Source organism: Natrix helvetica (genome assembly GCF_964273705.1).
Source record: "Natrix helvetica genome assembly, chromosome: 15".
NCBI lineage: Eukaryota > Metazoa > Chordata > Lepidosauria > Squamata > Natricidae > Natrix > Natrix helvetica.
The window spans coordinates 7,761,402-7,787,890 of NC_138565.1; the positions used below are offsets into that span (position 1 = coordinate 7,761,402).

The window sequence follows — 26,489 nt, forward strand, 5'->3', positions numbered from 1 at the left end:
GGTCCTTCTCTTCACTAGACTAGCCAGGCCCAGTTCCTGCAACCGTTCATCATATGTTTGAGCTTCTCCTAATCATCCTGGTTGCTCTTCTCTGCACTTTTTCTAGAGTCTCAACATCTTTTTTATAGTGTGGCGACCAAAACTGGATGCAGTACTCTAGGTGTGGCCTTACTAAGGCTTTATAGAGTGGTATTAGTACTTCACTTGATCTTGATTGTCTCCCCGTTAATGCAATTTAGGATTGCATTGGCTTTTTTGGCACGGCTGGCTCCTATTTAGCTGGTTGTCCACTGAGATTCCAAGATCCCTCTCGGTTACTTCTATTATGCCTGGTTTCACCCAATCTGTATGTGTACTTTTGGTTTTTATTGCCTTGGAAAACAGCTTGACCCCCCCCTCCTCTCTGGGGCAGCCCCTCAAATATTGGAAGATGCTCTCCTGTCTCCCCTGGTCCTTCTCTTCCCTAGACTAGCCAGGCCCAGTTCCTGCAAGCGTTCATCGTACGTTTTAGCCTCCGGTCCCCTCATCATCTCGGTTGCTCTTTTCTGCGCTCTTTCTAGAATGTCCATCTCTTTTTTTATAGTGTGCAATTGCCCCATTGTGATGTACTGCCCCAAACTCTCAACCCCTTTCAGATTTGAGTTCGCCCAAGACCAAAATCTCGCCCCCCCGAGACAAGGTGCCAAGCCACCTCCCGAAAGGAAAAGAAGTCGAGAGCGCAGAACTGTTCACATTTATTAAGTTTCAAATATTTAACACTTACTAAACATAGGCTGAAAACTTATCGGTCCTGTTTCCAAAGGTAGTCAAAGTCAAGAGAAGAGCTGCGGGAACAAAACGGATGCCAGCCAAGTGGCCCCCCCTTCTGTTTCTCGCTGTTGTGCGGGGGGGATGACCGCCAGGCTCTGACGGGCAGAGGGAAGGCGCCAAGGCACTGCCGCTGCTTTCCAAAACCTGCCATCCGTTCCTGCCTGATTGAGTTCCAAGCTCCGAGCAGGCGAAAAACATTAACAGCTAAGCACTCACGAGTTGCGATATTGTGACATCCTACTGCCCTGATTTGCGACAAAGGGATTAAGGGGGGAAATCAACCGGGTCGGAAGGGGTGCCATCTCTCCTACTTTGCAAGGGTGGGTGGATGGTAGCGTGCCCCCCCACTCCCCTCCCCAGGAAAGAGTGAGGGGAGCGAAGAGGCAACCGGACTGGGCAGAGAGAGTCTTCTCTGTGCAGAGGGCAAAACCATGCATGCGTTGGGAAGACGCCGGACGTCCACCAGCCGACATCAGGCTGGCAGGGAGGTGGCGGCATACAGGGTGTCCTAGTTCCCGATTGCGCCACCTTGACCCGTAACGCCCCTTTACACGCAGTCGTCACGACTGCGGCTTCTCCCTGAGTTAGCAATGTGCTTGGGGCGCGCATGCAACAAGGAAGTAGCAAACTTCCTCCCGGCGCATCAGACCCCCCTCCCCTTTTCACCGGGCTACCTGAAAAATGAAATAAAATACCCCAAAATAGGGATGAAAGAAGGGGAGAAGGAGAGCAAGCTCTCCCTCCATGGCTGTGATGTATTTGCAGCCACCTCTTAAGGCAATTGTCCTATTTTGCACTTGGGAGGGTGTTCAGAATCAAAAGCTTGATCCTTGGAAAGGTGCAGCTTGCAAGAAAACTCTGGAGCGCAGCCGAGAAGCTGATGCAACTTCATAGTGAAAAATCAGTTCTTTTCAAATGCTCTTAAAACGGACAGTGAAATGTGCCTTAATTCTGTATATTGCCTTATTTTAAAAGAGGGCAGGGGTTTTATTTTGGCTGCAGGCAGCTTTTTTCCTTTCCTTTCCTAGGCTACATCGTTTAGGCCACCGGTCTCCAACCGTGGCAACTTTTAAGACGTGTGGACTTCAACTCCCAGAATTCCTCAGCCAGCTTGCTGAGGAATTCTGGGAGTTGAAGTCCACACGTCGTTAAGAGTTGCCGAAGTTGGAGAGCTCTGATTTAGGAGACAATGGAATTAGAAAATGGCGAGGAGGGGATTAGAGACCCTGCATCTGTTTTTAAAATCTTATCTCGGAAACGTACGGATTTAAATTCTTCGGGTGGATTTATTTTTCTCTTTCGTGAATCTGCTTGGATTTTTTAGTAGCATTTTTTATACTTGGCAAATGTAAAAAAAATGTTGTTGATAAGGAAACCATCGGTAAAATGCATCAAATTGCAGGGGGCATTAAGGAAACATTTTTTTTTTTACTTTATAAGATTTTATAAGTGGATTTAAAAAAAAAAACAACCTAGATAAAACACCCTTGTTGGAATTACAAGATAAAGAACAAGAGGACAAGTTTTGGATTTACCCCTTCAAATCTAAACTGAAAATTTACAATGTGGACATAACTGTCTTGAATGAAATTCCTGTCAGGATTTTGGGAAAAAAGAGAAAGTTTATGCCTTCCTAATAGATATTTTGAAGAGCAGAAAGATTCCATTTTCCTGCGACAAACTCAAAAGGTTAAAGAGAAAAGATTCAAATTATCAAGAGCAAAGATTCAGCTCACAATCTAGTTGTTTTGACACTTAAATCAAAGATCCTGAATTATTATTGATGGAGATTAAATGAAATTGTTCTACAGGAGGAAAACGATTATGAAGGATTTAAAAAAAGGAACTAAATGAAAATTTCATCAATAATTTGGACAAAGGAATTAGGGATTCAAGTCAAGTTCTAATGATAGATTACTTTATTCAATACAATCATTTGGAGAAAAGAAGAAATCCAAGGGGAAAAAAATCTCAAGAAAAGATGCAAAGGAAAAGATCAATTGAGTTGCAGAAGAAGGATTTTAAATGGATTTGTAATGGATTTTTAAAATTTACATCAAATCAAATCATTAAGAAAGCAGTAATTCTTGTTGACTATCCAGGAATTAAGAGACAAAATTGATATAGGCAAATAGACCAGAAAGATGACTAGCATATAAACTAAGAGAAAACGATAAAAGACAAAATTTTAAAAAGGTGATATTGTATTAATGAATGAGTTTATTAAAAAAAAAAATCAATTTTATAATTTTTACTCCAACCTCGACCAGAGGCATAAAGTCAATATGCAATTTTTTTAAAAAAAGATGATTATCTATGAAAACATTTTGACGAAAGCTTTCACAAGAGCAAAGGCGACTTATGAATGAACTGGTAATATGAATGAACAGACGCTATTAAATAGCGGGAGACAGGCAAAGGGCCAGATGGCTTCTGAAGTCAATGTTATAAAAAGTTTTGAACTTTAACAGCCACTGAAACATGGATCTCGGATGCCTCCATCTTGGAAGGAAGCCATTATCTCTCTGTAGCCAAAGGAAAGGCAAGATGCTTTCTTCGATGAGAAAATTGTGGACCGATTTCATTATTAAAAGATGACTATAAAACCTTTTAATGCAATATTGTCTGTAAGATTCAAGGAGCTGTTTTATCCATGAAGTCTAACCTAGCTTTTGCTGAGAAAAGGCAATTGAGGGAAAACCTGAGAATGGGCTTGAGTGTTATTGAATACTTAACAATACTGTAATCAGAAACAAGCAATTTTAATATTTTTGGGATGCAGAAAAAAGCATTTGATAATTTAAGCGGGGTCTTTTATGATTAAACTTTTGGAAGTAATGGATTTTGCAGGGGAGGGAATTATCCAAGGGGTTGGTTAAGTGGATTTGCACATCGTACCAAGCACATATTATTGAGACTTAACTTTAAAAGATGTGTGAAATTCGGAATGGTATAAGACACAGACTTCCCTTGTCCGCACTGCTGTTGATTTCAGCTCTGGAAGTTTTGAACAGAGAGATAAAAGACACGATGAAAAAATAACGGGCATGAAAATAAAAAAAAAATGAAACACCAATATTGATAGCAGAGGCTTCATTTAAATACAGAAATTAATGCTTCCCCCCCCCCCTTCCCCATTTCCCTACTATTTTATTTGCATTTTATATTTTGAGGAATAGAATGTTGTGTGTATAAATGGAAATCCTGAAACTTGATTGAAAAGTGGGAGAGATGGACACAGCCCTTTGCCAAATATTTCTTCTGGTTGGCATTTAAAAAAAGGTGGATTTTTAATTCTTTCTTTCTTTTTTTCTTTCTTTCTTTCTTTCTTTCTTTCTTTCTTTCTTTCTTTCTTTCTTTCTTTCTTTCTTTCTTTCTTTCTTTCTTTCTTTCTTTCTTTCTTTCTTTCTTTCTTTCTTTCTTTCTTTCTTTCTTTCTTTCTTTCTTTCTTTCTTTCTTTCTTTCTTTCTTTCTTCCCCCATATAATCCCTTTGGAGATGCTTCAGCAGGATGTCACACAAGAGGTAGTTTTGTTATGGAAATCGAGTCAATAAGGTTAACAACTAGAACAAGACATATATATTTTTTTCATACACAGGAAAGGAAAATTAATTAAAAAAACCACAAATTATAATAAGACATCCTATCCCGAAGGCGGCTCAGTGGAGGTTTATGGGTGCCCACAGGAAAAGTCGCGATTCAAATTCAGCCAGCAGCTTCTTGCCCTGGCTGGGATGGGGTAGGGAGTTGACCTCTAGGCCAGTTTCTCTTAACCTTTGGCAACTGTGAGCTGCATGGACTTCAAGACCCAGAATTCCTTAGCCAGCATGCTGGCTGGGGAATTCTGGGACTTGAAATCCATGCAGCTAAAAGTTGATAAATACTGCTTTAGGCTCTCTGAAACTGTGGCCAAGAGTCCAGGAAAGAGACCTGGGGAGCTTGGGGGAGGGGGGGGGGGCGGCAGCAGCAGGGGGGGCTCTGGGTTCTATATAAATACACATCCCTGAGTTTCGGTGGGCACCGCCAAGGTGACCCACCTGGAGAACCCAAAACCCCTCCGCCGATGGCCGCCAGCACGCCGAAGGAGCCTCCGGCAAGCATTGTCATCTACAATACCATAATTTTTTTTCTTTAAAAAAAACAACAAAGCCCATCTACTTCTCAGTCTACTAGTCCCTTTTTTTCCCCCTCCCTCCGTCTCTCGCCTTGATTGCCGCCTCGAAAGCCCGATCCGGGAACCCTCTTCGGTCTCTCCGCAGACTTGGAGGCGCAGATGGGAGTTTAAGGAAGGGGAGCAGATCGAGAAAGGGAGGGAGGGAGAGGCGGGGCGGGGAGGGAGGAGAGGGCTGCTTTTCTGCTTTTAGAAATAAAATGAGGAGGTTTTTATTTTAAAAAAAGAGGGGGCAGTTCAAGTTTAGAAAACAGCGACGATAAAACGACGACGAAAGAGAAAAGTTGGTTTGAAGGACTCAAAAGAGAGAAGTGGAATGCCGAAAGCTGGGAGGGGGAAAAAAAAGGAGGGCAGGGGGATTTCTTTGCTTGTGGGGCAAGGGGCCGGGAGGTCTTTGCTTGTTATTGCTTACGTTCCTCACCGCGGAGATGTCCGGAAGTCACCATTCTCAACCCCCGCCGTTTGCAAACGGGTGGACATCAACTCCCAGAATCCCCTCCTCCTGCCAAGCAAGCTCCCCCCACTCAAAAGTTATTTTTTTGAAAAAAAGCACCCATTAGCATGGGCGTCACTTCCCCCTTGCCCCGTGGCAGGTACACGCGCATCTCCCTTTCACAAAAAAAAAAAGACACAGAAAGAGAACTGAAAAGAAAAGAAGGGCGTCCTTCACACCGATCTACCGGGGACCTAGAATCGTTCTACGTTATCTCTAAACTACATTCCTACTTTTCTTCACCTAATACCTGAGTTCCTCAACACCTTACATTCAGTTTACCCTGTTTGACAGCTTTCCTCCGAGCCCTTCTGCGCTGGGACGATAGCGGCGTTACCGGCAATGGCCAAGCGTTACTTTCTGGCTCTGGGCATCCGCTCCTTTTGACCCTTTGTTTCCCGCTCGTGGGGGAGAAGGGCGTAATATTAAGGATGCCAAATGGGAGTTTGCAACTGTGGAGGATTTCCTTCTGTGGAGGCCATTTTGGGCCACGAAGGAGGGGGAGGAGGGGGGTTCAAATTCCCGTCTCGAGCCCGAAGTTTGGGCTCAGTTTCCCCATGCCTGGGTTTTCGGCCACTCCCCACAAGACCCGCCAGCTGGCCAAAACGGTAACGCCTGGTTCTCGTAATGTGGACAGCTCTTTGCGAGGGGGAAAAAAAGAAAAGAAAAAAAAAGGAGAGAAAATAAAAATGCAATGAAAGGAAAACGAGCTTTTCCCGCCACCCGAGGAACTGACCGAGGACAGGGAGACCCGTTCGGATCGCGCCGCTGCCTGTTGAGGTATTTTCTGGTTTCGAAGGAAGGAGGGGATTTTCCTGAGACAAAAAACCCACAATGTGGCTGGGGTAACCGGCATGCTCCAGTTAGGGAGACCCCCACGGTCAATCCCAGCCACAATTTTCTTTTACCCGTTCTGCCTTGCTGGCATCTGTCAGCAACCGTCAAATGGGGAAGGGGAGGCAAGCCGAGCCGGAGGCACCATCCCTGCTCAAATGCAAGGGGCCTAGGAACCTATAGCCAGGTTTGGGGTGGGGTGGGGAATGCGAGATTTTGGGGTGAAGCCTTCAAATTATTTCCTGGCCCCTGGGTGGGGTGGGGGGCAAGGAGACCCCCCCTCCCTTCACCCGCCGTTCCTGGATCGGTCTCAGCCCAGCCGCTCGCCTAGAGATGGGCCAAGCCTTGGGGTGAGGGCCCTTCAGCTTGATTGAGCCACGTAGACGGGGAGAAGGGATGGCGTGGACTAAGCCACGTTTCCAAGCTCCGTGCTATTGTGTGAGTAAGGGTCCAAGACAAGTGGACGGTGGGGCCTGGATCTGAAATAGCTGAGAAAATTCAGGGGACCCTTCCCCCCCTTCCTCAACGGAAGAAGCATCAACCCCTGGGATGCTAAATGTCTATGGAGATTCTCCGCCCTCCAGGTCACGGTGGACCTTTTTTTCAAGAGGCAACTGGACTTCCTTGTCTTTTTTTTTCCTCTGAAGACATTTTGCTTCCCATCCAGGAAGCTTCTTCAGCTCTGACTGGATGGTGGTGGGGGATGGAAGGATTTATATCCCTATACACAGTATATCTCTGTTCCTATATATATATTCCTGTCTGCAAGGAATGTAAATCCCTCCATTCTCCAGTCCCAGCGGAAGAAGCTTCTTGGATGAGAAGCGAAAAACGCCTTCCAAGGAAAACGAGAAACGAGAGGGTCCTTGGTGCTCTCTGAGTTTGCAATCGTTTCACGACCCAGCCAGATAACATCATCAGGGCTAGAAGGGGATGGGGTTTGGGTGGAGGGGGAGGAAGAGGAGGAGGAGGACGACTGTGGGGTCCTTGGTACTCTCTGAGCTTGGTGGTTTTTTTGCAGACGTCCAACTACCTTAAATAGGTAACATCAACCTACTAGTCTCCTACAGTAATAGCACTGATGATGTTACCTAGTTGGGTCGTAAGACAAGCCACCTCAAGAGAGCCCCGAGGACTCCACAGTCCTCCTCCTCCTCCTCCTCTTCATCCCAATCTCACTCCTTCTAGCACGGATGACGTTACCTGGCTGGGTCGTGAAACATCTGCAAGAAAACCACCAAGCTCGGAGAGCACCAAGGACCCCTCTGGTTTCACAATATTCTCCTTTATTGAAAAACCGGAAAAGTCCAATTGCTGCTTGAAAAAAAAAAGCATCTTTGGGACAATCCAGGGCATGGATTGAGCGCCCTGATACCTGTCTAGCTTTTCTGGTGTGTGTGTGTGTGTGTGTGTGTGTGTGTGTGTGCAGGCTTTGGATGGAGGGAAGGGAGGAAGGCAGCTGCTTCCATCTCTGCCCTCTCGCTTGGCACTTCTCTAGGGGAGTGGGCTACGGCTGGGGTGTTTGTGGGGTGTGGGGGTGTGGGGGGACAGAGGCAACGGCCCCCCTGGGATGTGCCCTTGAGGTGTGAGCTGCAGAAGTGACAGCAGCACCTTCTCCTTGAGGTAGTCTTAGTCATCAGCCCAAACCCCCCCCACCCCGCTCCCTCCCCTCCCCAGTACAAAAAAAAAACAGGATCTATTTCCCACCCCCCTTCCCGAAAAACAAAACAAAACACTGTAACTAACATCTTCACATTCTGTAAACTGCGAGGGGGACGCCCCTTCCCAACCCCCCCCCACATACCCAAAAACAGTGAGGGGCGGGCGAGGGGGAGTGGGTGGGTGGGGGTGGGTGGGGAAGGGGAGGAAAAAATAACGGTGCTGGTGGGTTGGAAAAAAAAAATCATACATTCATCTCTGTCGTGAAATAAATATTAGAGAAAAATGAGTCAAAAAGGAAGAACGAGGAAAAAGGAAAAAAAAAACGGCGCACACACACAGACACACAAATCAATACACACCCCCTCTTCACAAACACACACGTGCACGCGCACACCCGAGAAACAGCCGGACGAACGAACGACGTTCCCTTCGTCCCCAAGGATTCTGGGTAGCGAGGTTCGCCGCTGCCCCGCGGGAGGCAGTTGGGACGGTCCCTCCGTCGCAGGGCGTCTGCTCCGTTCTTTCCTGGTGTGTGTGTGTGTGTATGTGTGTGTGTGTGTATTGGGGGGGAGGGTGCGTCACGGAGCTCCGGCTTCATTCCTTGTTCATGGAGGCTCTACAAGAGTGCAGGACGGCTTTGAAGAGGAGGGGGAGCTGCTCCAGAGGGACATTCACCATTTTTCCTGGCAAGAGCAAGAAACCCAGCGTGAATCGCGGCTCCCGTACCCGCGTCCCGCTGGGATGCCAACAGCCGTAGCCCGCGAGACTTTATAGCTCGCTTCACAATGCCTTAACGGCACCTCTGCTAAGCAGTTTACAGAGTCAGCATCTTGCCCCCCCCGCCCCCAACAATTTTGGGTCCTTGTTTTACCGACCATGGAAAGGGAGGGAGCAGGCGGAATCGACCTTGAGCTGGTCAGGATCGAACTGCTGGCAGTGAGCAGAGTTAGCTTGCAATGCCACCACAGCTGATAGAGAGATAGATAAGGAGTGAGATAGAGATAGGTAGGTGGGTGGATGGATGGATGGATAGATAGATAGATATAGATAAAAATAAAGATAAAGAGACAAACAGACGGGGATAAAAATAGATAGATAGATAGATAGATAGATAGATAGATAGATAGATAGATAGATAGATAGATAGATAGATAGATAGATAGATATGGAGATATAGATAGATAGAAAAAGATAGATAGATTGATTATAAGATAGATAGATAGATATGGAGATATAGATAGATAAAGATAGATTGATTATAAGATAGATAGATAGATAGATATGGAGATATAGATAGATAAAGATAGAAAAAGATAGATAATTGATTATAAGATAGATAGATATGGAGATATAGATAGATAAAGATAGAAAAAGATAGATAGATTGATTATAAGATAGATAGACAGACAGACAGACAGACAGACAGATAGATATGGATAGATAGATAGATAGATAGATAGATAGATAGATAGATAGATAGATAGATGTCTAACGCTAACCACTGCGCCACCACAGCTGATAGAGAGATAGATAAAGAGTGAGATAGACATAGGTAGGTGGGTGGGTGGATGGATGGATGGATAGATATAGATAAAAATAATTATAAAGATAGATAAAGAGACAGACAGACAGACAGATAAAAATAGAGATAGATAGATGAAGATAGATTGATTATTAGATAGATAGATAGATAGATAGATAGATAGATAGATAGATAGATAGAAAGAAAGAAAGAAAGAAAGAAACAGCCAGAGCATTTAGACTTATATACCACTCCACAGTGCTTTGCAGTCCTCTCTAACCGGTTTACAGAGTCAGCATCTTGCCCCCAACAATTTGGGTCCTTTTTTTACCGAACATGGAAAGGGAGGGGACAGGCGGAATCGACCTTGAGCCGGTCAGGATCGAACTGCTGGCAGTGAGCAGAGTTAGCCTGCAATGCTGCACGCTAACCACTGAGCCACCACAGCTGATAGAGAGATAGATAAAGAGTGAGATAGAGATAGGTAGGTGAGTGGGTAGAGGATGGATGGATGGATAGATAGGTATGGAGCAGCGTTTGTTAACCTTGGCACCTGTACAATGTATGGACTTCAACTCCCAGCATTCCCCAGCCTGATGGGAGTTGACGCCCACACATCGTAGAGTTGCCCAGGATGACAAACATCGTTCCCAAATCTCAAAAGTCTTCCCAAGAGCCCAGTTGCTCTCCTAGGATAAGCCTGTAGGAACATCTCAAGAACGTTGGGCTTGCTTTCATCCAGAACATCTGGAGATCTATAGTCTACAAGTCCTAACCTAAGCAAGGACATCTTTGTTGCGCCTTCTACTTGCTCTCAAACTGTGTTTGGGAGACTCCCGGCTTCCAGCCCAAGGAGGATCTCCTGAACCTGGATGAGTGGCTTACCTGCGATGTAACGGATCTCTGGCAGACACATCATCAGATCCGGAAAGCGGTTTGGCTGGTGCGGGTATTTGAACTCCATGAAGTCCTGGCAGACGTACCAGTATCGCTTGTTCAGCTGCTCCAGCTGTGAGGCATTGGCCAGGCCCCGAATATCTGGATGGAGGCACAGGAGGAGGAGGAGGAGGAGGAAGAGAAGGAAGAAGATCATCTATGGATCGAGAAGCTGCGAATGCTCCAACACTGGAAGTTTTTAAGAAGGGATTGGACAATCATTTGTCTGAAATGGGAGAGGGTGATGGTGATGGTGAACCGAGGCCACCTGTGCCCGAAGTGGCACGCACAGCCATCTCTCTGGGCACAGGAGCTGGCCCCCTGCTGCTCTTTCGGGTTCGGGCGCGTCGGCCAGCTGCTTTTCACATGCGGGGGAGCGGCAAAAAACTGGAAGAGCAGCTGCCTGTTGCGCATGTAAGCACCAGAAAGATAGATAATGATAAAGATAGATATATATATAGAGAGAGAGAGATACAGACAAAGATAGATATAGATGATAGATATATAGATATAGAACGATAGAGAGATAATGATAAAGATAGATAGATAGATAAAGATAGATAGATAAAGATAGATAGACGATAGATAAATAGATATAGATAGAGAGATAATGATAGATAGATAGATATACAAAGAGATAGATAGATGATAGATAGATACAGATAAAGAAAGATAGATATAGATAAATAGATGATAGATAAATATATATAGAGAGAGATAATGATAAAGATAGATAAAGATAGATAGATAGATAGATATACAGATAAAGATAGATATAGATAGATGATAGATATATAGATATAGAACGATAGAGAGATAATGATAAAGATAGATAGATAGATAGATAGATAGATAGATAGATAAAGATCGACGATAAACAGATATAGATAGCTAGAGAGATGATAGATAAAGATAGAGATAGATATACAAAGAGATAGATAGATGATAGATAGAGATAAAGAAAAAAGATAAAGATAGATAGATATAGATAAATAGATGATAAATATATATATATAGAGAGAGATAATGATAAAGATAGATAGATAAAGATAGATAGATAGAGATAGAGATAAAGATAGATAGATGTTAGATATATAGAGATAGAGATAATGATAAAGATATATAGATATAGATATATATATAGATACAGATAAAGAGATAGATATACAGATAAAGATATATATATAGATACAGATAAAGAGATAGATATACAGATAAAGATAAAGATGATAGATATAGATAGATAGGTAGATATAGATAGAGATACAGATAAAGATAGAGAGAGAGATAATGATAGATAGATATAGATAGAGAGAGAGAGATAATGATAAAGATAGATAGATAGATAGATAGATAGATAGATAGATAGATAGATAGATAGATAAAGATAGATAGATGATAGATGATATAGATAGATACCAATAAAGATAAAGAAAAAGATAGATAGATATATAAGATGGAGATTGTCTTGGCAACGTTTCAGCCAGGTCTCACTCGCCATCTTCAAGCTGGGTTTTGGGTTTAAGTAGGACTTTAAACCATTGAGATTAAACAATCTCAATCTTACACAGAAAAGACCCGAATACAATAAGACCAGCATACCTACACCCGTAAAAATCTACGAAAACAAATATATATATGGAGAGGGAGAGAGAGGGTGTGTGTGTGTGTGTGTGTGTGTGTGTGTGATCTTCTGGTGTCTTGGCGGCCACTCACCTTGGTTGAGGAAATTGATGGCCTTCATGCAGGCGTATTCCTCGTTGCTGACTTTCAACTGGCTGAACTTGCGGTAGAGGTAGATGAGTCTCTCCATAACTTCCATCCCTTCTTCGCTGAACCTTCAGAAAGGGAGAAAAAGGAGGTGGAAAGGGCTCCATCCACAAACTTCTGACCTCTCCCTCTAGGGGTGATCAGCTCCTGCCTTGAGGAGCCAAAGGAGGAGGCACAGAAGGAGGCAGCAGAAGAAACAGGAGCAAAGAGATTGATAGAGCAGCCATTGACTGGGTGTTATATACCGTATTTTTCAGAGTATAAGACGCACCTTTCCCCCCCCCCACACACACCTAAAAGTGGGCGAAAATTTAGGTGTGTCTTATAGACCGAATTTGGGGACGCGGTGGCTCCGTGGCTATGACGTTGAGCTTGTCGATCAGAAGGTGGGCAGTTCGGCGGTTCGAATCCCTAATCTGAATCTCTTACTTTATTTAAAACGAACAGAGTTCAAATTATATAAACCCCATTGAGATTGTCTGTAGCCAAACACAACCCCCACTGATTTGCTCTCTCTCTCTCTCTCTCTCTCACACACACACACACACCAATCTGCTTTGAAAGCAGCAAGATCTCACTTGCCATCTTCAGGCTTGGGCTTAAAATGGGATCGGAGCTGCCGTCTTTCTGTAAATCTTGGTGGGAGGGGATGGGGTGCTGGCTTTGTTTCAGTAAGTGGAATGATTGGTTGTGTGGTTGTATCATTGTATCACCCAGAAAGATTACAGAAAGACGGCAGCTCCGATCCCATTTTAAGCCCAAGCCTGAAGATGGCAAGTGAGATCTTGCCGAAACGTTGCCAAGACAATCTCAATCCTACACGGGAAAAGACCCGAATACAACAAAACCAGCACACCTACACCCGTGAAAATCTACGAATATATATATAAAGTAAATGTTATTTACACCGGAGGGATTTAGTTGAGCATCCCGTTATGCAATAACCATCCCCGAGGCCAGGATGGGGCTGACCTGCTGAAACAGAACTCAAACACGTCCCTGGCTCAGATTATCGGGGCATAGGGGGGGGGGTCAGAGGAAGGGAAGGGTCCTTCCCCATCCCCCACACCCAAGATCCCGTAGAGAGCCAAAGTCAACACATGGAAGAAGAGCTCCAGCACAAGGTCACCCTTAGCAGGGTGACCGAGCCGAAATGGATAGACTAACGTTAGCAATTAAGGAGAAAGAGAAAAGTGATTATTATGTGTTTTGGGAAGTGTTTTACCAATGGCTAGAGAATTTAAGAAAAAGGAAATTGGAAATAAGAGAGGGCGGCAAGAAGAAGCGTAGAAAATATACCAAGATAGAGATAAGAATAAAATGACAATTGTTAGTATTAGCAGGGGTCCCCAAACTTGGCAACTTTTAAGACTTGTGGACTCAACGTTGAAGTCCACAAGTCTTAAAGTTGCCAAGTTTGAAGACCACTGATCTAAGTGGAGAGATCACAGAGGAAGGGATTACAAGAGAGTAAGTTATGCTGGCTGGAGAATTCTGGGAGTTGAAGTCCACAAGTCTTAAAGTTGCCAAGTTTGAAGACCACTGATCTAAGTGGAGAGATCGCAGAGGAAGGGATTACAAGAGAGTAAATTATGTTGGCTGGAGAATTCTGGGAGTTGAAGTCCACAAGTCTTAAAGTTGCCAAGTTTGAAGAGCACTGATCTAAGTGGAGAGATCGCAGAGGAAGGGATTACAAGAGAGTAAATTATGTTGGCTGGAGAATTCTGGGAGTTGAAGTCCACAAGTCTTAAAGTTGCCAAGTTTGAAGAGCACTGATCTAAGTGGAGAGATCGCAGAGGAAGGGATTACAAGAGAATAAGTTATGCTGGCTGGAGAATGCTGGGAGTTGAAGTCCACAAGTCTTAAAGTTGCCAAGTTTGAAGACCTCTGTTCGAAGAGGAAAAATCGCAGAGGAAGGGATTACAAGAGAGTAAGTTATGCTGGCTGGAGAATTCTGGGAGTTGAAGTCCACAAGTCTTAAAGTTGCCAAGTTTGAAGACCTCTTGTATTAGTACAATGAGAATAACTATGTTTAACGTTATTATTGTATTGTCATTAGAAGATATGTTAAGAAGCAAACGAAGAGCTTTAAATTGTCTAACTGTTCAATGAATCACAATCTACGGAAGGATATTGCGCAGAAATATTTGTACCCAGGCGACACACTGCCTATGGAAAGGTGGCATGTATTTATATTTTTTAAATTGAAAAGTAAATAAAAATCTTTTTTTAAAAAAAGCATTGTGACCGAGCCCTCCCTGCCAAGAGACCCTTTCCAAAAAGACAAGTGCCCTCTGATGCCCTGGACCACAATTCCCATCAGCCCCTAGCAAATGTGTGGACTCCCAACATCAAAAATGTCATCCAAAAAGCACAACAAAGTGCCAACTCAGGAAGCTCAAACCGCCGAGCTGCTGATTCATTTCTACAGAGAACTGATGATGGAGCCTGTCATTTGTACTTTTATAACTGTCTGGTTTGGCTCTGCAATCAATTAAGACCGACACGGACTTCAACGGATAATTAGAACTGCAGAAAAAGCCATTGCTAATATAACCTGCCTTCCATCGAGGACTCGGTACGCTGCACGGGTCAGAAAGAGGGCTGTGAAAATATCTACGGACCTTTTGCATCCTGGACATAAATTGTTTCAACTCCTACTCTCAAAATGACGTTAAAGAACATAGAACAGCAAGAAACAAGGAGAGTTTTTCCCGCCCATGCCATCACTCTGCTAAACAACGAATCCTGTTAAACTAGTTGTTGTTGTTACTTGCGAAATTGTGTCCGACCCATCGGACGGTGTTCCTCCAAGCCTTCCTGTCCCCTGCCATTCTCAAACTACTTACCAAGACTTGTCTTACTATTCTTCCTCTCATCCTTCCTATGACCTATCTCCTCCCACTTGTGACTATAACCTTGTTGCTTGTATCTTTATGATTTATATTGTTTTATTTAGTGGCCTGGTGTGATTTTGATTGCTTATTTAGTATTCTATGACTATCACTAAGTATTGTATCTTATGATTCTTGGGGAATGTTTTTTTTTTATGTACCCTGAGAGCTTATGCACCAAAGACAAATTCCTTGTGTGTCCAATCACACTTGGCCAATAAAGAATTCTATTCTATTCTTGAGTCCATTCCATATTTTCTTTTATATTCTATTCTTCAGTCCATTCCATATTTTCTTTTATATTCTATTCTTCAGTCCATTCCATATTTTCTTTTATTTAATATTCTATTCTATTCTTCATTACATTCCATATTTTCTTTTATATTCTATTCTTCAGACAAATTCCATATTTTCTTTTATATTCTATTCTTCAGTCCATTCCATATTTTCTTTTATTTAATATTCTATTCTATTCTTCATTACATTCCATATTTTCTTTTATATTCTATTCTTCAGTCCATTCCATATTTTCTTTTATATTCTATTCTTCAGTCCATTCCATATTTTCTTTTATTTAATATTCTATTCTATTCTTCATTACATTCCATATTTTCTATTCTATTCTATTCTTCATTACATTCCATATTTTCTATTCTATTCTTCAGTCCATTCCATATTTTATTTTCTATTCTATTCTTCATTCCATTCCATATTTTCTATTCTATTCTATGCTTCAGTCTATTCCATATTTTATTTTTTTATTTTCTATTCTATGCTTCAGTCCATTCCATATTTTCTATTCTATTCTATTCTTCATTCCATTCCATATTTTATTTTATTTTATTTTCTATTCTATTCTTCATTCCATTCCATATTTTCTATTCTATTCTATCCTATTACTGCATTTTTCTCTGTTTTGTTTTGTTTTGTTCTGTCTGTTCTATCCTATCCCCCCTAGAGTCGGGAACAACTAGCACATATGTGTGTGAGGGGAATCTTTATATTTAGGCAAGAAAAACCCAATGCACAGGTATAGTATAGGACAGGTGGTACCTTGCTCAACAGTAGTAACTGTGAGAGGGATCTTGGAGTCCTAGTGGACAACCATTTAAATAGGAGCCAGCCGTCTGAAGCAGCTGCCCAAAAAGCCAACACAGTTCTAGGCTGCATCAACAGAGGGATGGAATCAAGATCACGTGATGGGTTATGACACCTTTACTAAGGTGGAATGCTGCATCCAGTTTTGGTTGCCACGATGTAGAAAAGATGTGGAGACTCTGGAGAGAGTGCAGAGAAGAGCAACAAAGATGAATAGGGGACTGGAGACTAAAACATATGAAGAACGGTTGCAGGAACTGGGTATGTTTAGCTTAAGAGAAAGAAGGACTAGGAGAGACATGAGAGCAGTCTTCCAATATCTCAGGGGTTGCCACAAAGAAGAGGGAGTCCAGCTATTCTCCAAAGCACCTGAAGGCAGGACAAGAAGCAATGGGTGGGAACTAATCAAGGAGAGAAGCAACTTAGAACTGAGGAGGAATTTCCTGACAGTGAGAACAATTAATCAGTGGAACAGAAGTTGCCTCCAGAAGTTGTGAATGCCCCAACACTGGAAGATTTTAAGAAGATGCTGGATAGCCATTTGTCTGAAACGGTATAGGGTTTCCTGCCTAGGCAGGGGGTTGGACTAGAAGACCTCCAAGGTCCCTTCCAACTCTGTTATTCTGATTCTAGGGTTAAGTACCCTAGTATCTGCGTCTGGGTCAGCTCTTCTGCATTTGTCTCTTTCTGGAGATGTCTGCCCCCCCCCCACTTTAAAGAACCACCCGAGCCCCCTCCCCCTGGCGCTCCCCCCCCAGAGAGCAAATTTGCCGGCTGGTGCAGCAGCCCTTTTTCAGCTCCTGATAAGAGAACGGAGATGAGAAAGCCAGATGCTATAAATTTTACTCCCCGTTGCAAATGTGCAGTTGGGGGAAAACTGGAGGGTGAGGGGAGGGGGGGTGTCGGAGTGTGGATGAGGGGGTTGAAAGGACGGACAAGGCTTGATTTAAAGGGAGGGAGGGTGGGAGTTTCAAGGCAGCCCAGGGCGGGTCAAGGTTTCCAAAAAAAGAACAACGAAAGTGGGAGAGGCGAGGCAGATGTGCGGCAAACAGCCCCTGTGGCCCCAGGGGGCTGGTGGCGAAAGAGCAGACTCAACATCTGGAAAGGGGATGTCTTCTTTTATCGGGGTTTTGTCCTGGGGTGGGGGGGGGGACAGGGTGGGGTGGGGGGGAAACACACGACTGACGTCTTCAAAAGCTGGTTTCGGGGAGGCTCGGATGGAGGGGTTAAAGGAAACGCTCACATCTGCACGATAGGAAGTCCCCAGGGGTGGCCGAAGAGTTCTGGGTGAATTGGGGGGCTGGAGGGGGAGCCCTGGATGAATTGGGGGGCTGGAGGGGGAGCCCTGGATGAATTGGGGGGCTGGGATGGGACCCCTGGATAAACTGGAGGGATGGAAAGAAACCCTGGATGAATTGGGGGGCTGGAGGGGGAGTCCTGGATGAATTGGGGGGCTGGAGGGGGAGTCCTGGACGAATTGAGGGGCTGGGATGGGAGTTCTTGATGAATTGGGGGGCTGGAGGGGGAGTTCTGGATGCATTGGGGGGCTGGAGGGGGAGTTCTGGATGCATTGGGGGGCTGGAGGGGGAGTCCTGGATGAATTGGGGGGATGGAAGGAAACCCTGGAGGAATTGGGGGGCTGGATCCCTCCTTTTCTCAACCTTATGACGAGCGAAAAGTCATTGGGGGAAGCTCATGAGGTCGTTAAGCAAATCTGGGTTCCCCCCCCTCGAGTTTGCTCATCGGAAGGTTGCGAGAAGGGGGATCGTCTGACCGTTGTAAACCCGAATCATTTGCCAAGCCTCCTCCTCACGTCAACCACCTGTCCACGGGGGGGGGGGGGGATGCTGCAAAGGTTGTTCAGCGTGAAAAATAACCACGAGCCGCTCCCCCCCCCATGCTGCTGTTAATTTATTCACACTAAGCGTTAACTAAGGGGACGGTTCGTCATTAAGCAAGCGGTTGTAAGTCGAGGACGGCCTGGGCTTCTGCTTCACTTGGGTCTGTTGGTGTTTGGGATCCAAAGGGGGGGGGAGAGGGCACCCCCTTTTCAAACAGATTGATGGATGTTCCCCGGATGCCTAGCACTGATAGCGTTCCCTAGCTGGGTCACGAGACGCCTGCAAAGAAACCACCAAGCTGAGAGAGCGCTAAGGAGCCCCCAGTCCTCTTTCCCCTCCCCTCCCTTCCGGCACTGATGACGTTACCTAGTTGGGTCATGAAACGTCTACAAGGAAAGCAGCCGAGCTCAGAGACCACCAAGGACCCCACCGTCCTCCCCCTCCTCCTCAAACCCCACTCTCTTCTGGCACTGATGACGTTACCTAGTTGGGTCATGAAACGCCTGCAAGAAAAGAACCAAGCTCAAAGAGCACCAAGGACTCCACAATCCTCCTCCTCCTCCCCCCTTTTCTCCTTCCTCCTCCTCTCTCCACAAACCCCACTCTCTAGCACTGATGATGTTATCTAGTTGGGTCATGAAACGCCTGCAAGACAACAACCAAGCTCAGAGAGCACTAAGGACCACACAGTCTTCTTCTTCTTCTCCTCCTCCCTCCTCCTCCTCCTCCTCCTCCTCCCCTCCCTCCTCCCCCTCCTCCCTCCTCCTCCTCCTCCCCCTTCTTCCTCCTCCCCCTCCTCCCTCCTCCTCCTCCTCCCCCTTCTTCCTCCTCCCCCCTTCCTCCTCCTCCCCCCTCCTCCTCCTCCTCCCTCCTCCCCCTCCTCCCCCTTTCTTCCTCCTCCCCCTTTCTTCCTCCTCCCCCCTCCTCCCCTTCCTCTTCCTCCCCTCCTCCCCCTTCCCCCTCCTCCCCCCTTCCTCCTCCTCCCCCCTCCTCCTCCCCTTCTTCCTCCGCCCCCTTCCTCCTCCTCCCCCCTCCTCCTCCCCTTCTTCCTCCGCCCCTTCCTCCTCCTCCCCTCCTCCTCCTCCTCCCCTTCTTCCTCCGCCCTCTTCTTCCTCTGCCCCCTCCTCCTCTTCCTTCTCCCCCTCCTCCCCCTTTCTTCCTCCTCCCCCCCTCCTCCTCCCTCCTCCTCCCCTTCCTCTTCCTCCCCTCCTCCTCCTCCCCCTCCCCCCTCCTCCCCCCTTCCTCCTCCTCCCTCCTCCTCCTCCTCCTCCTCCTCCTCTCCAAGAACACCCACTCCCTTCTAGCACTGATGATGTTCCCTAGTTGGGTCATGAAAAGAACCAAGCTCAGAGACCCCCCACAGTCCTCCTCCCTTTTCTCCTTCTTCCTCTTCTCTCCGCAAACCCCACTCCGTTTAGCATTGATGATGTTCCCTAGTTGGGTCATGAAACGCCTGCAAGGAAAACCACCCAGCTCAGGGAGCACCAGGGACCCCACAGTCGTCCTCCTCCTCCTCCCCATCTCACTCCCTCTAGCACTGATGACGTTACTTAGGCGGGTCATGAAACGTCTGAAAAAACTCACCCAAGCTCAGAGGGCACCGAGGACCCCACAGTCCTCCTCCTCCCCCCATATTCCCTTCTAGCGCTGATGATGTTCCCTAGTTGGGTCATGAAACGCCTGCAAGGAAAACCCACCCAAGCTCAGAGACCCTTCCAAAGCCTTGCATGTTCTACCTGTGGAGCTCATCGTCGGAGGGCGAGTACTTGGCCGTCACGTCCGCCAGGTCCCCGAAGATCTGCTTGCTGTAGACGGTGAGGGAGGAGAGGAGGATGAGCTCCTGCCAGGTGGAGCTCAGGAGGCAGGTGTAGTCCTTGATGGACAGCTCGCAGAAGAAGGGCAGCTTCTTGATCCAGGAGATCTGACGGAAGAGAAGCTCGTCCGCCAGCCGGCACAGCAGGGCAAACAGCTCGGCCTGGGTCACCCTGTAGCTGCAGGAGCCGGGAAGAGGGCAAGGGTTGGAAGTGTCAAAAATAAAGCGGGGGCCTTGGATCATCTACGATGGGAACGTGATCAAAGCAAAAATCTCTCTAGCAAAAAAAAATCGGTGTGTGTCTGCACGCGTGTGTGTCCTCCAGCGTTAACTCTGGAACGCCTTGAACAATTTCAACCAAACTTGGTACACAGATGGCTTAACTCTCCAGAAACTGAATACTTGGGGGGGGGGTGAGACACCCCTAACACCCATCAGGGTGCGTGTTCTGTTAAGATGCAGCCTGTTGTGCCTTAGAACGGCTTCTACTGTACTGCCGTAAAACGGCTTCTACTGTACTGCCGTAAAACGGCTTCTACTGTACTGCCGTAAGACGGCTTCTACTGTGCAGCCCAGTGGCGATGTCATGGTAATGGTTTCACGGTACTCCACAAGAGGGCTTCCTCTGGAAAGGGGGGAAAACCCAACGTTAGAAATGACCGTATTTTGGGGAGTATAAGACGCACCCAGATTTTGAAGAGGTAAATTTTTTTTTTAAAAAAAAGTTTTGCACTCTACAGGCCTCCCAAACCTTCTGGATGCCTTGTTTTTGGTGACAATGGGGGGTTGGGGGGAGCAAAAAACAGCCCGTTTTTCACACAATAAAAAGGGGGGTACAGAGGGTTTGGGAGGCTTGTAGACTGCTCCTGGGGGCTGGGGGGGGGCACAAAATGGCCCGTTCTTTGCTCGTTTCTGCCCTCCCCATCTCCCAAGAGCACTCTGGAAGCCTCCTAAAGGCGATGAGTGGCCCTTTTTGTGAAGGGGTCGGGGTTTCGGGAGGCCAAAAATGCTGTATTCAGTGTATAAGATGCACCCAGATTTTCACTCTCTTTTTTTGGGGGGGGGGAAAGGTGTGTCTATCCCAAAAATATGGTGAAGTTTGGTCTGGACATTTTCCTCCTATAAATAGATACCTGGGCAATGCCAGGTTATCAGCTACAGTATTTTTCGGAGTATAAGATGCACCTTTCCCCCCTAAAAAGGTCAAGTTTTTTAATTTTTATAAACTTGTACAGGGGTCTATTTAATCCGATCTTAATTATATTTATTATCGATTGTATGGTTTTAATTTGGTACCTGTACACCGCCCCGAGTCCCTTCGGGGAGAGGGGGCGGTCCAGAAGTCTAATAAACTAAACTAAACTAAACTAAACTAAAAAAAAAGAGGCTGAAGATTGGTGGGGACACGACTTCGCAACTAACAACAACAATTAACACTTCCCGTGATCTTGGTTCTGTCCCTCTGTTAATGCAGCGTGGAATTGTATTGGCTTTTGGGGAGGATGCAACACATGGCTGGCTCGTATTGTCTGTTTAATGTAATCATAATTTTAGCTGTTGTCTATCTATTGCAGGATGAAGGCTTCTTCCCATCTTTTCCAACCATTACGATCCCGAGTTTTCTATTGCCAGTCGGGCCTGCAATGCTAATTTAATAGATTTAATCATATTTAAGTGACTGGCTTCAGTGCTAGTGGCCAGCGGAGCTAGCAGCAGATTCGGACATTGAGGAGTCTGGGGAGGAAACTGGGCCAGTCCTGGAGTCTGGGGAAGGCTCCGATGAGGGCTCTGTGTCGGAGGCAGAGAGGGGGCCAGGGCCGTCTGACAGTTATCAGCTGCCTTCGGAGTTGGACATCAGTGAGGCGGAAGAACAACTGGAGCCTGTTCCCAGTGTGAGTTGCCAGACGAAGGGAAGAGCTAAAGAACAGGGGTCGACTTGGGAGTAAGGCCAAAGGTGGACAATGAATGGCCCCTCCCAGAGGAAATAAAAGAGGAGCAAAGGGGGAGTGGAGTTTGCAGGAGAACATTAGTTCGCTTAATTGGTTCGTGACTCTCCAAAACTCCTTGCCAGGTTTTGCAGAGATCGGCCTGGCAGCTCTCCAAGCCAGATAAGGTCTGTGACCGTAAATCCTCCCTTGCAAAACTTTGCTGGGTGTGAAGGAGCAGAATTCACAGCAAATTAATAAAAGGGGTTTTTTTTGTCGGGACCAGGAGTTTGCTTCAGGCTCCTGGCCAAGTTCTGCAGAGATCGGCCTGGCAGCTCTCCAAGCCTGATAAGGTCTGTGACCGTAAATCCTCCCTGGAAAGACTTTGCTGGAGGTGAAAGAGCAGAATTCACAGTGAATTAATAAGAAGGTTTTTTTTGTCGGGACCAGGAGTTTGCCCAGGGCAGAACAAGTGCCGAGAGGAGGAAGAGAAGCCACCACTCACCCGTCTTCAATCAGCATAGGGGTGCCCAAGGACTCCAGGTCCTCTGCAGAGACCAGTTGGCTGATGAGGAGCCCGTGGGCCTGGGGGTCGAGGCTGCGGGGCTGGGGGGGCAGCAGGGCCGTGTGAGTCGGGCAGCTGAGAAGGTGCGGCAAATACTGGTAAGGGGCGGACACCGGGGTGCCCATGTATTGATCCCTGAGAACCGTAAACCCGTTCATCTCCACGGACCTACTGGAAGAGGCAAGGCAGTGCTGAGAGAGAGAGAGGAGGGAGGGGGGAGATACCCCCGACACATCTGAACGCCCCCCTGCCCCCCCAAAGACCTCGGCCGCCCTCCCCGCCGAAGTCCCACCCTGCCGAAGTACCGCCCTCCCCACCAAAGTCCCCGCCAAAGTCCCACCTCGAAGACGGAGTCGAGACAGGGGACGGCTGGTTGCTTTCCGACACCCCGTTTCCCGGGGAGCTGTTGTCGCTGTCGCCGTTGTTACACCAGGAGATGTTGGGCTCCCCTTCAAACTCCTGGCCGGACATGATCCGCTCGATCTCTTCCTCGGAGATCTGCTCCCAAGCCGGGGAGAGGAGAGTTAAGACGGATTCGCTTGGATCGGACGGGGTGGGTTTACGGCTCAACCAGCGGAAGAGGCTCAAAACTCACCCTCTGGGGAGGTGGGGGTGGTGGGGGAGGTGGGAATCTCCCCCCCCCCAAGCCAGGTAGAAGTGCTCACCTGGACAGGCCCAATGCTCTTGTTCCTGCCCCCGGGCATTCCGTCTTCACGGATGGCTGGCAGGGAAGGAAAAGGAAACTAAGTCAGGACTAATAAATCCAGATTCATTAAAGAAGCCATGTTGGCCAAACATCTGAATCTGAAAGCTTCCTGGTCTTCCCCACCCGGTTTGAAAAGTTCAAGACCCTGCCCCAGAGCCCACATGTCCGTCACGTGGCCCAATGAGCCACTGTCACGAAGGAAGGTTCCTCCCCGTCCACGTCAGTCCAGGTGCAGGGACAAAAATGACCTTGACTCTTTGGAGAAGGACTGTTGTTATGGCTACATCTCTCCATTGCCCCAGTCAATCCCAGCTAAGCCTCTGTTGGAAGCCAAGCGTTTCTCCTCTTAAGGCTCTTATATTTAGAGAGCCCTCTGGTGGCTTCGACATTGGTGTGGCCCTCGTGCCGAAGGCCTCAAGGCCGCCTCCCCTTGACCGTAGAGGTCGTAGAGCCGCTGGTGGCGCAGCGGTGAGAATGCAGGATTGCAGGGCTAACTCTGCCGACTGCCAGCAGTTCGATTCCCACCGGCTGAAGGTTGACTTGTCCTTCCGAGGTCAGTTAAATGAGGACCCAGATTGTTGGGGGCAATAGGCTGACTCTATAAACAGCTTAAGGAGGGCTGTAAAGAACTGTGAAGCGGTATATAAGTCTGCCTATCTATCTACCTACCTACCTCTCTATCTATCTCTATATCAATCCTATTATCTATCATCTATCTATCTATCTATCTATCTATCATCTATCTATCTATCTATCATCTATCTATCTATCTATCTATCTATCATCTCTTTCTTTCTTTCTATCTAGCTATCTTCTCTCTTATCTATCTATCTATCTATCTATCTATCTATCTATCTATCTATCTATCTATCTGCCTACCTATCTTCTCTGTCCGTCTGTCTGTCTGCCTGCCTATCATCTATCTATCATCTATCTATCTATCTATCTATCTATCTATCTATCTATCTATCTATCTATCTATCTATCTATCTATCTATCTATCTATCATCTACCTACCGACCTCTCTATCATCTATCTATCATCTATCTATTTATCTATCTATCTATCTATCTATCTATCTATCTATCTATCTATCATCTATCTATCATCTATCTATCTATCTATCTATCTATCTATCTATCTATCTATCTATCTACTTATCTACCTGCCTACCTACCTATCTATCATCTATCTATCTAGCTATCAATCAATCTATCTATCTATCATCTATCTATCTAGCTATCAATCAATCTATCTATCTATCATCTATCTATCTATCTATCTATCATCTATCTATCTATCTATCTATCTATCTATCTATCTATTATCTATCTATCTATCTATCTATCTATCTATCTATCTATCTATCTATCTATCATCATCTATCTATCTATCATCTATCTAATCTAATCTAATCTAATCTAATCTAATCTAATCTATTTATTTTATCTTTCCTTTCCTATCCATCCATCTAACATCTATCATCTAGATCTACCTACCTACCGTGGTGGTGCAATGGTTAGAATGCAGTAACGGCAGGCTAACTCTGCCCACTGCCTGCAGTTTGATCCTGACCGGTTCAAGGTTGACTTGGCCTTGCATCCTTCTGGGGTGGGTAAAATGAGGACCCAGATTGTTGTGGGGGGGGGGGGGAGAGTCTAGACTCTGTAAACCGCTCAGAGAGGGCTGTGAAGCATTTCGAAGTGGCATATCAATCTACGGGCTATTGCTACATGATCTCCTGACCAGGAGGAGGCGCTACAGGACACCTTTTGTGCTCCTCAGGGTTCTTCAGGAGAAGGGGACCTCTGTGTTTTAAGTAGTCCTCGGCTTACAACTTTAATGGAGCCCGTAAGCCCTTGCCAGCTGTGGTTTGTCTGCAGCCACAAAATACGGGAAGCTTTTCGTAGGCTCTTGGGTTGCGTGCTGCATCGCTTGGGCCAAAGACCTTCAGGCTCCCTCTGGTGGCCACACACCGGACCAGCTGCTGCCCCCCTGGGAAAACGTTTGTCTTCCCCGCTCTTGGGGTGCTGCGAAGCAGATGGGAAGTTAGGCTGCAAGTGCCCCCCAGATGCAGGGAAGGCAACAGCTTCCTTAAACGAGCAGCTGGCGCCTGAAGACCCCGCCCAGGACCTGGACAGCAGCTTCTGAATCTTCTCCAAAGTAGGTGCCACCATCCTAGGATGACGGGAAGGTTGCTTCGATAGGGGACAACCATGATCCCACCTCTCCTTCGGTCTCTCTTTCCTCTTTCTTTCCTCTCTTTGTGTCTCATTCCTCTCTTTCTGCCTTTCTTTCCCCTCTGACTCTTTCTTTCTTTCTTTCTTTCTTTCTTTCTTTCTTTCTTTCTTTCTCTCTCTCTCTTTCCATCTTTCTGGCTCTTTCCTTTTCCTCTCTCTCTTTCTGTCTTTCTGTTCTTTCTGTCTCTCTCTTTACTCTGTCTCTTTGTCTCTCTTTCTCTTTCTATCTCTCTTTCTGTCTCTTTCCTCTCTCTCTTGCTTTCCTTTCTATCTCTTTCTCTTTCTGTCTCTCTTTCTGTCTCTTTCCTTTCTTTCTCTCTCTCTCTTCTATTTCTCTTTCCGTCTCTTTTTGCCTCTCTCTTTCATCTCTCTTTCCTTTCTGTCTCTTTCCTCTTTCTTTCTTTCTCCTCTTTCTATCTCTTTTTCCCTTTTTGCCTCTTTCGTCTCTCTCGCTTTCCTTTCTGTCTTTCTTTCTTTCTCTTTCCTCTTTCTATCTCTTTTTGCCTCTCTTTCGCTGTCCTTTCTATCTCTTTCTCTTTCTGTCTCCCTTTCTGTCTTTCCTTTCTCTCTTTCTCTCTCTTTCTATCTCTTTGTCTCTTTCCGCCTCTCTCTTTCATCTCTCTCTCGCTTTCCTTTCTGTCTGTTTCTCTTTCTGTTTCTTTCCTCTTTCTTTCTCTCTCCCCTCTCTTTCTATCTCTCTTTCTGTCTCTTTTTGCCTCTCTCTTTTGTCTGTCTTGCTTTCCTTTCTGTCTGTCTCTCTGTCTCTTTCCGTTCTCTCTCTGCCCTCTTTCTATCTCTCTTTTTGCCTCTCTCTTTTGTCTCTCTTGCTTTCCTTTCTGTCTGTTTCTCTTTCTGTCTCTCTTTCTGTCTCTTTCCTCTTTCTTTCTTTCTTTCTTTCTTTCTTTCTTTCTTTCTCTCTCTTTCTCTCTCTTTTTGCCTCTCCTCCTCCTCTGGAAGGAAGGAAGGAACGTTGGAGGTCTTCTAGTCCAGACCCCTGCTCAAGCAGGAGACAGGAAGGAAGGAAGGAAGGAAGGAAGGAAGGAAGGAAGGAAGGAAGGAAGGAAGGAAGGAGGTCTTCTAGTCCAGACCCCTGCTCAAGCAGGAGACAGGAAGGAAGGAAGGAAGGAAGGAAGGAAGGAAGGAAGGAAGGAAGGAAGGAAGGAAGGAAGGAAGGAAGGAAGGAAGGAAGGAAGGAAGGAGGTCTTCTAG

The 26,489-nt window shown here is 46.1% G+C and overlaps 1 protein-coding gene across 4 annotated transcripts in view; it reads right to left on the reverse strand.

Moving 5' to 3' along the window:
* Nucleotides 1-715: 715 nt before the first annotated feature.
* NR6A1 (nuclear receptor subfamily 6 group A member 1) overlaps nt 716-26,489 on the reverse strand; it is an 82,985-nt gene continuing 57,211 nt past the window's right edge. For 2 of the 4 annotated variants that reach the window (XM_081967655.1, XM_081967652.1), the window contains exons 5-11: nt 23,000-23,055; nt 22,675-22,832; nt 22,275-22,505; nt 19,768-20,022; nt 12,145-12,266; nt 10,378-10,530; nt 5,203-8,653 (exon numbers count right to left, since the gene is read on the reverse strand). In XM_081967655.1, the coding sequence (XP_081823781.1) occupies nt 8,565-8,653; nt 10,378-10,530; nt 12,145-12,266; nt 19,768-20,022; nt 22,275-22,505; nt 22,675-22,832; nt 23,000-23,055 (1,064 nt within the window). In that variant the 3' untranslated portion in view covers nt 5,203-8,564. Of the gene's footprint in view, nt 3,808-5,202; nt 8,654-10,377; nt 10,531-12,144; nt 12,267-19,767; nt 20,023-22,274; nt 22,506-22,674; nt 22,833-22,999; nt 23,056-26,489 lie in introns of those variants that run through there. The other 2 variants (XM_081967653.1, XM_081967654.1) reach the window with 2 other exon arrangements.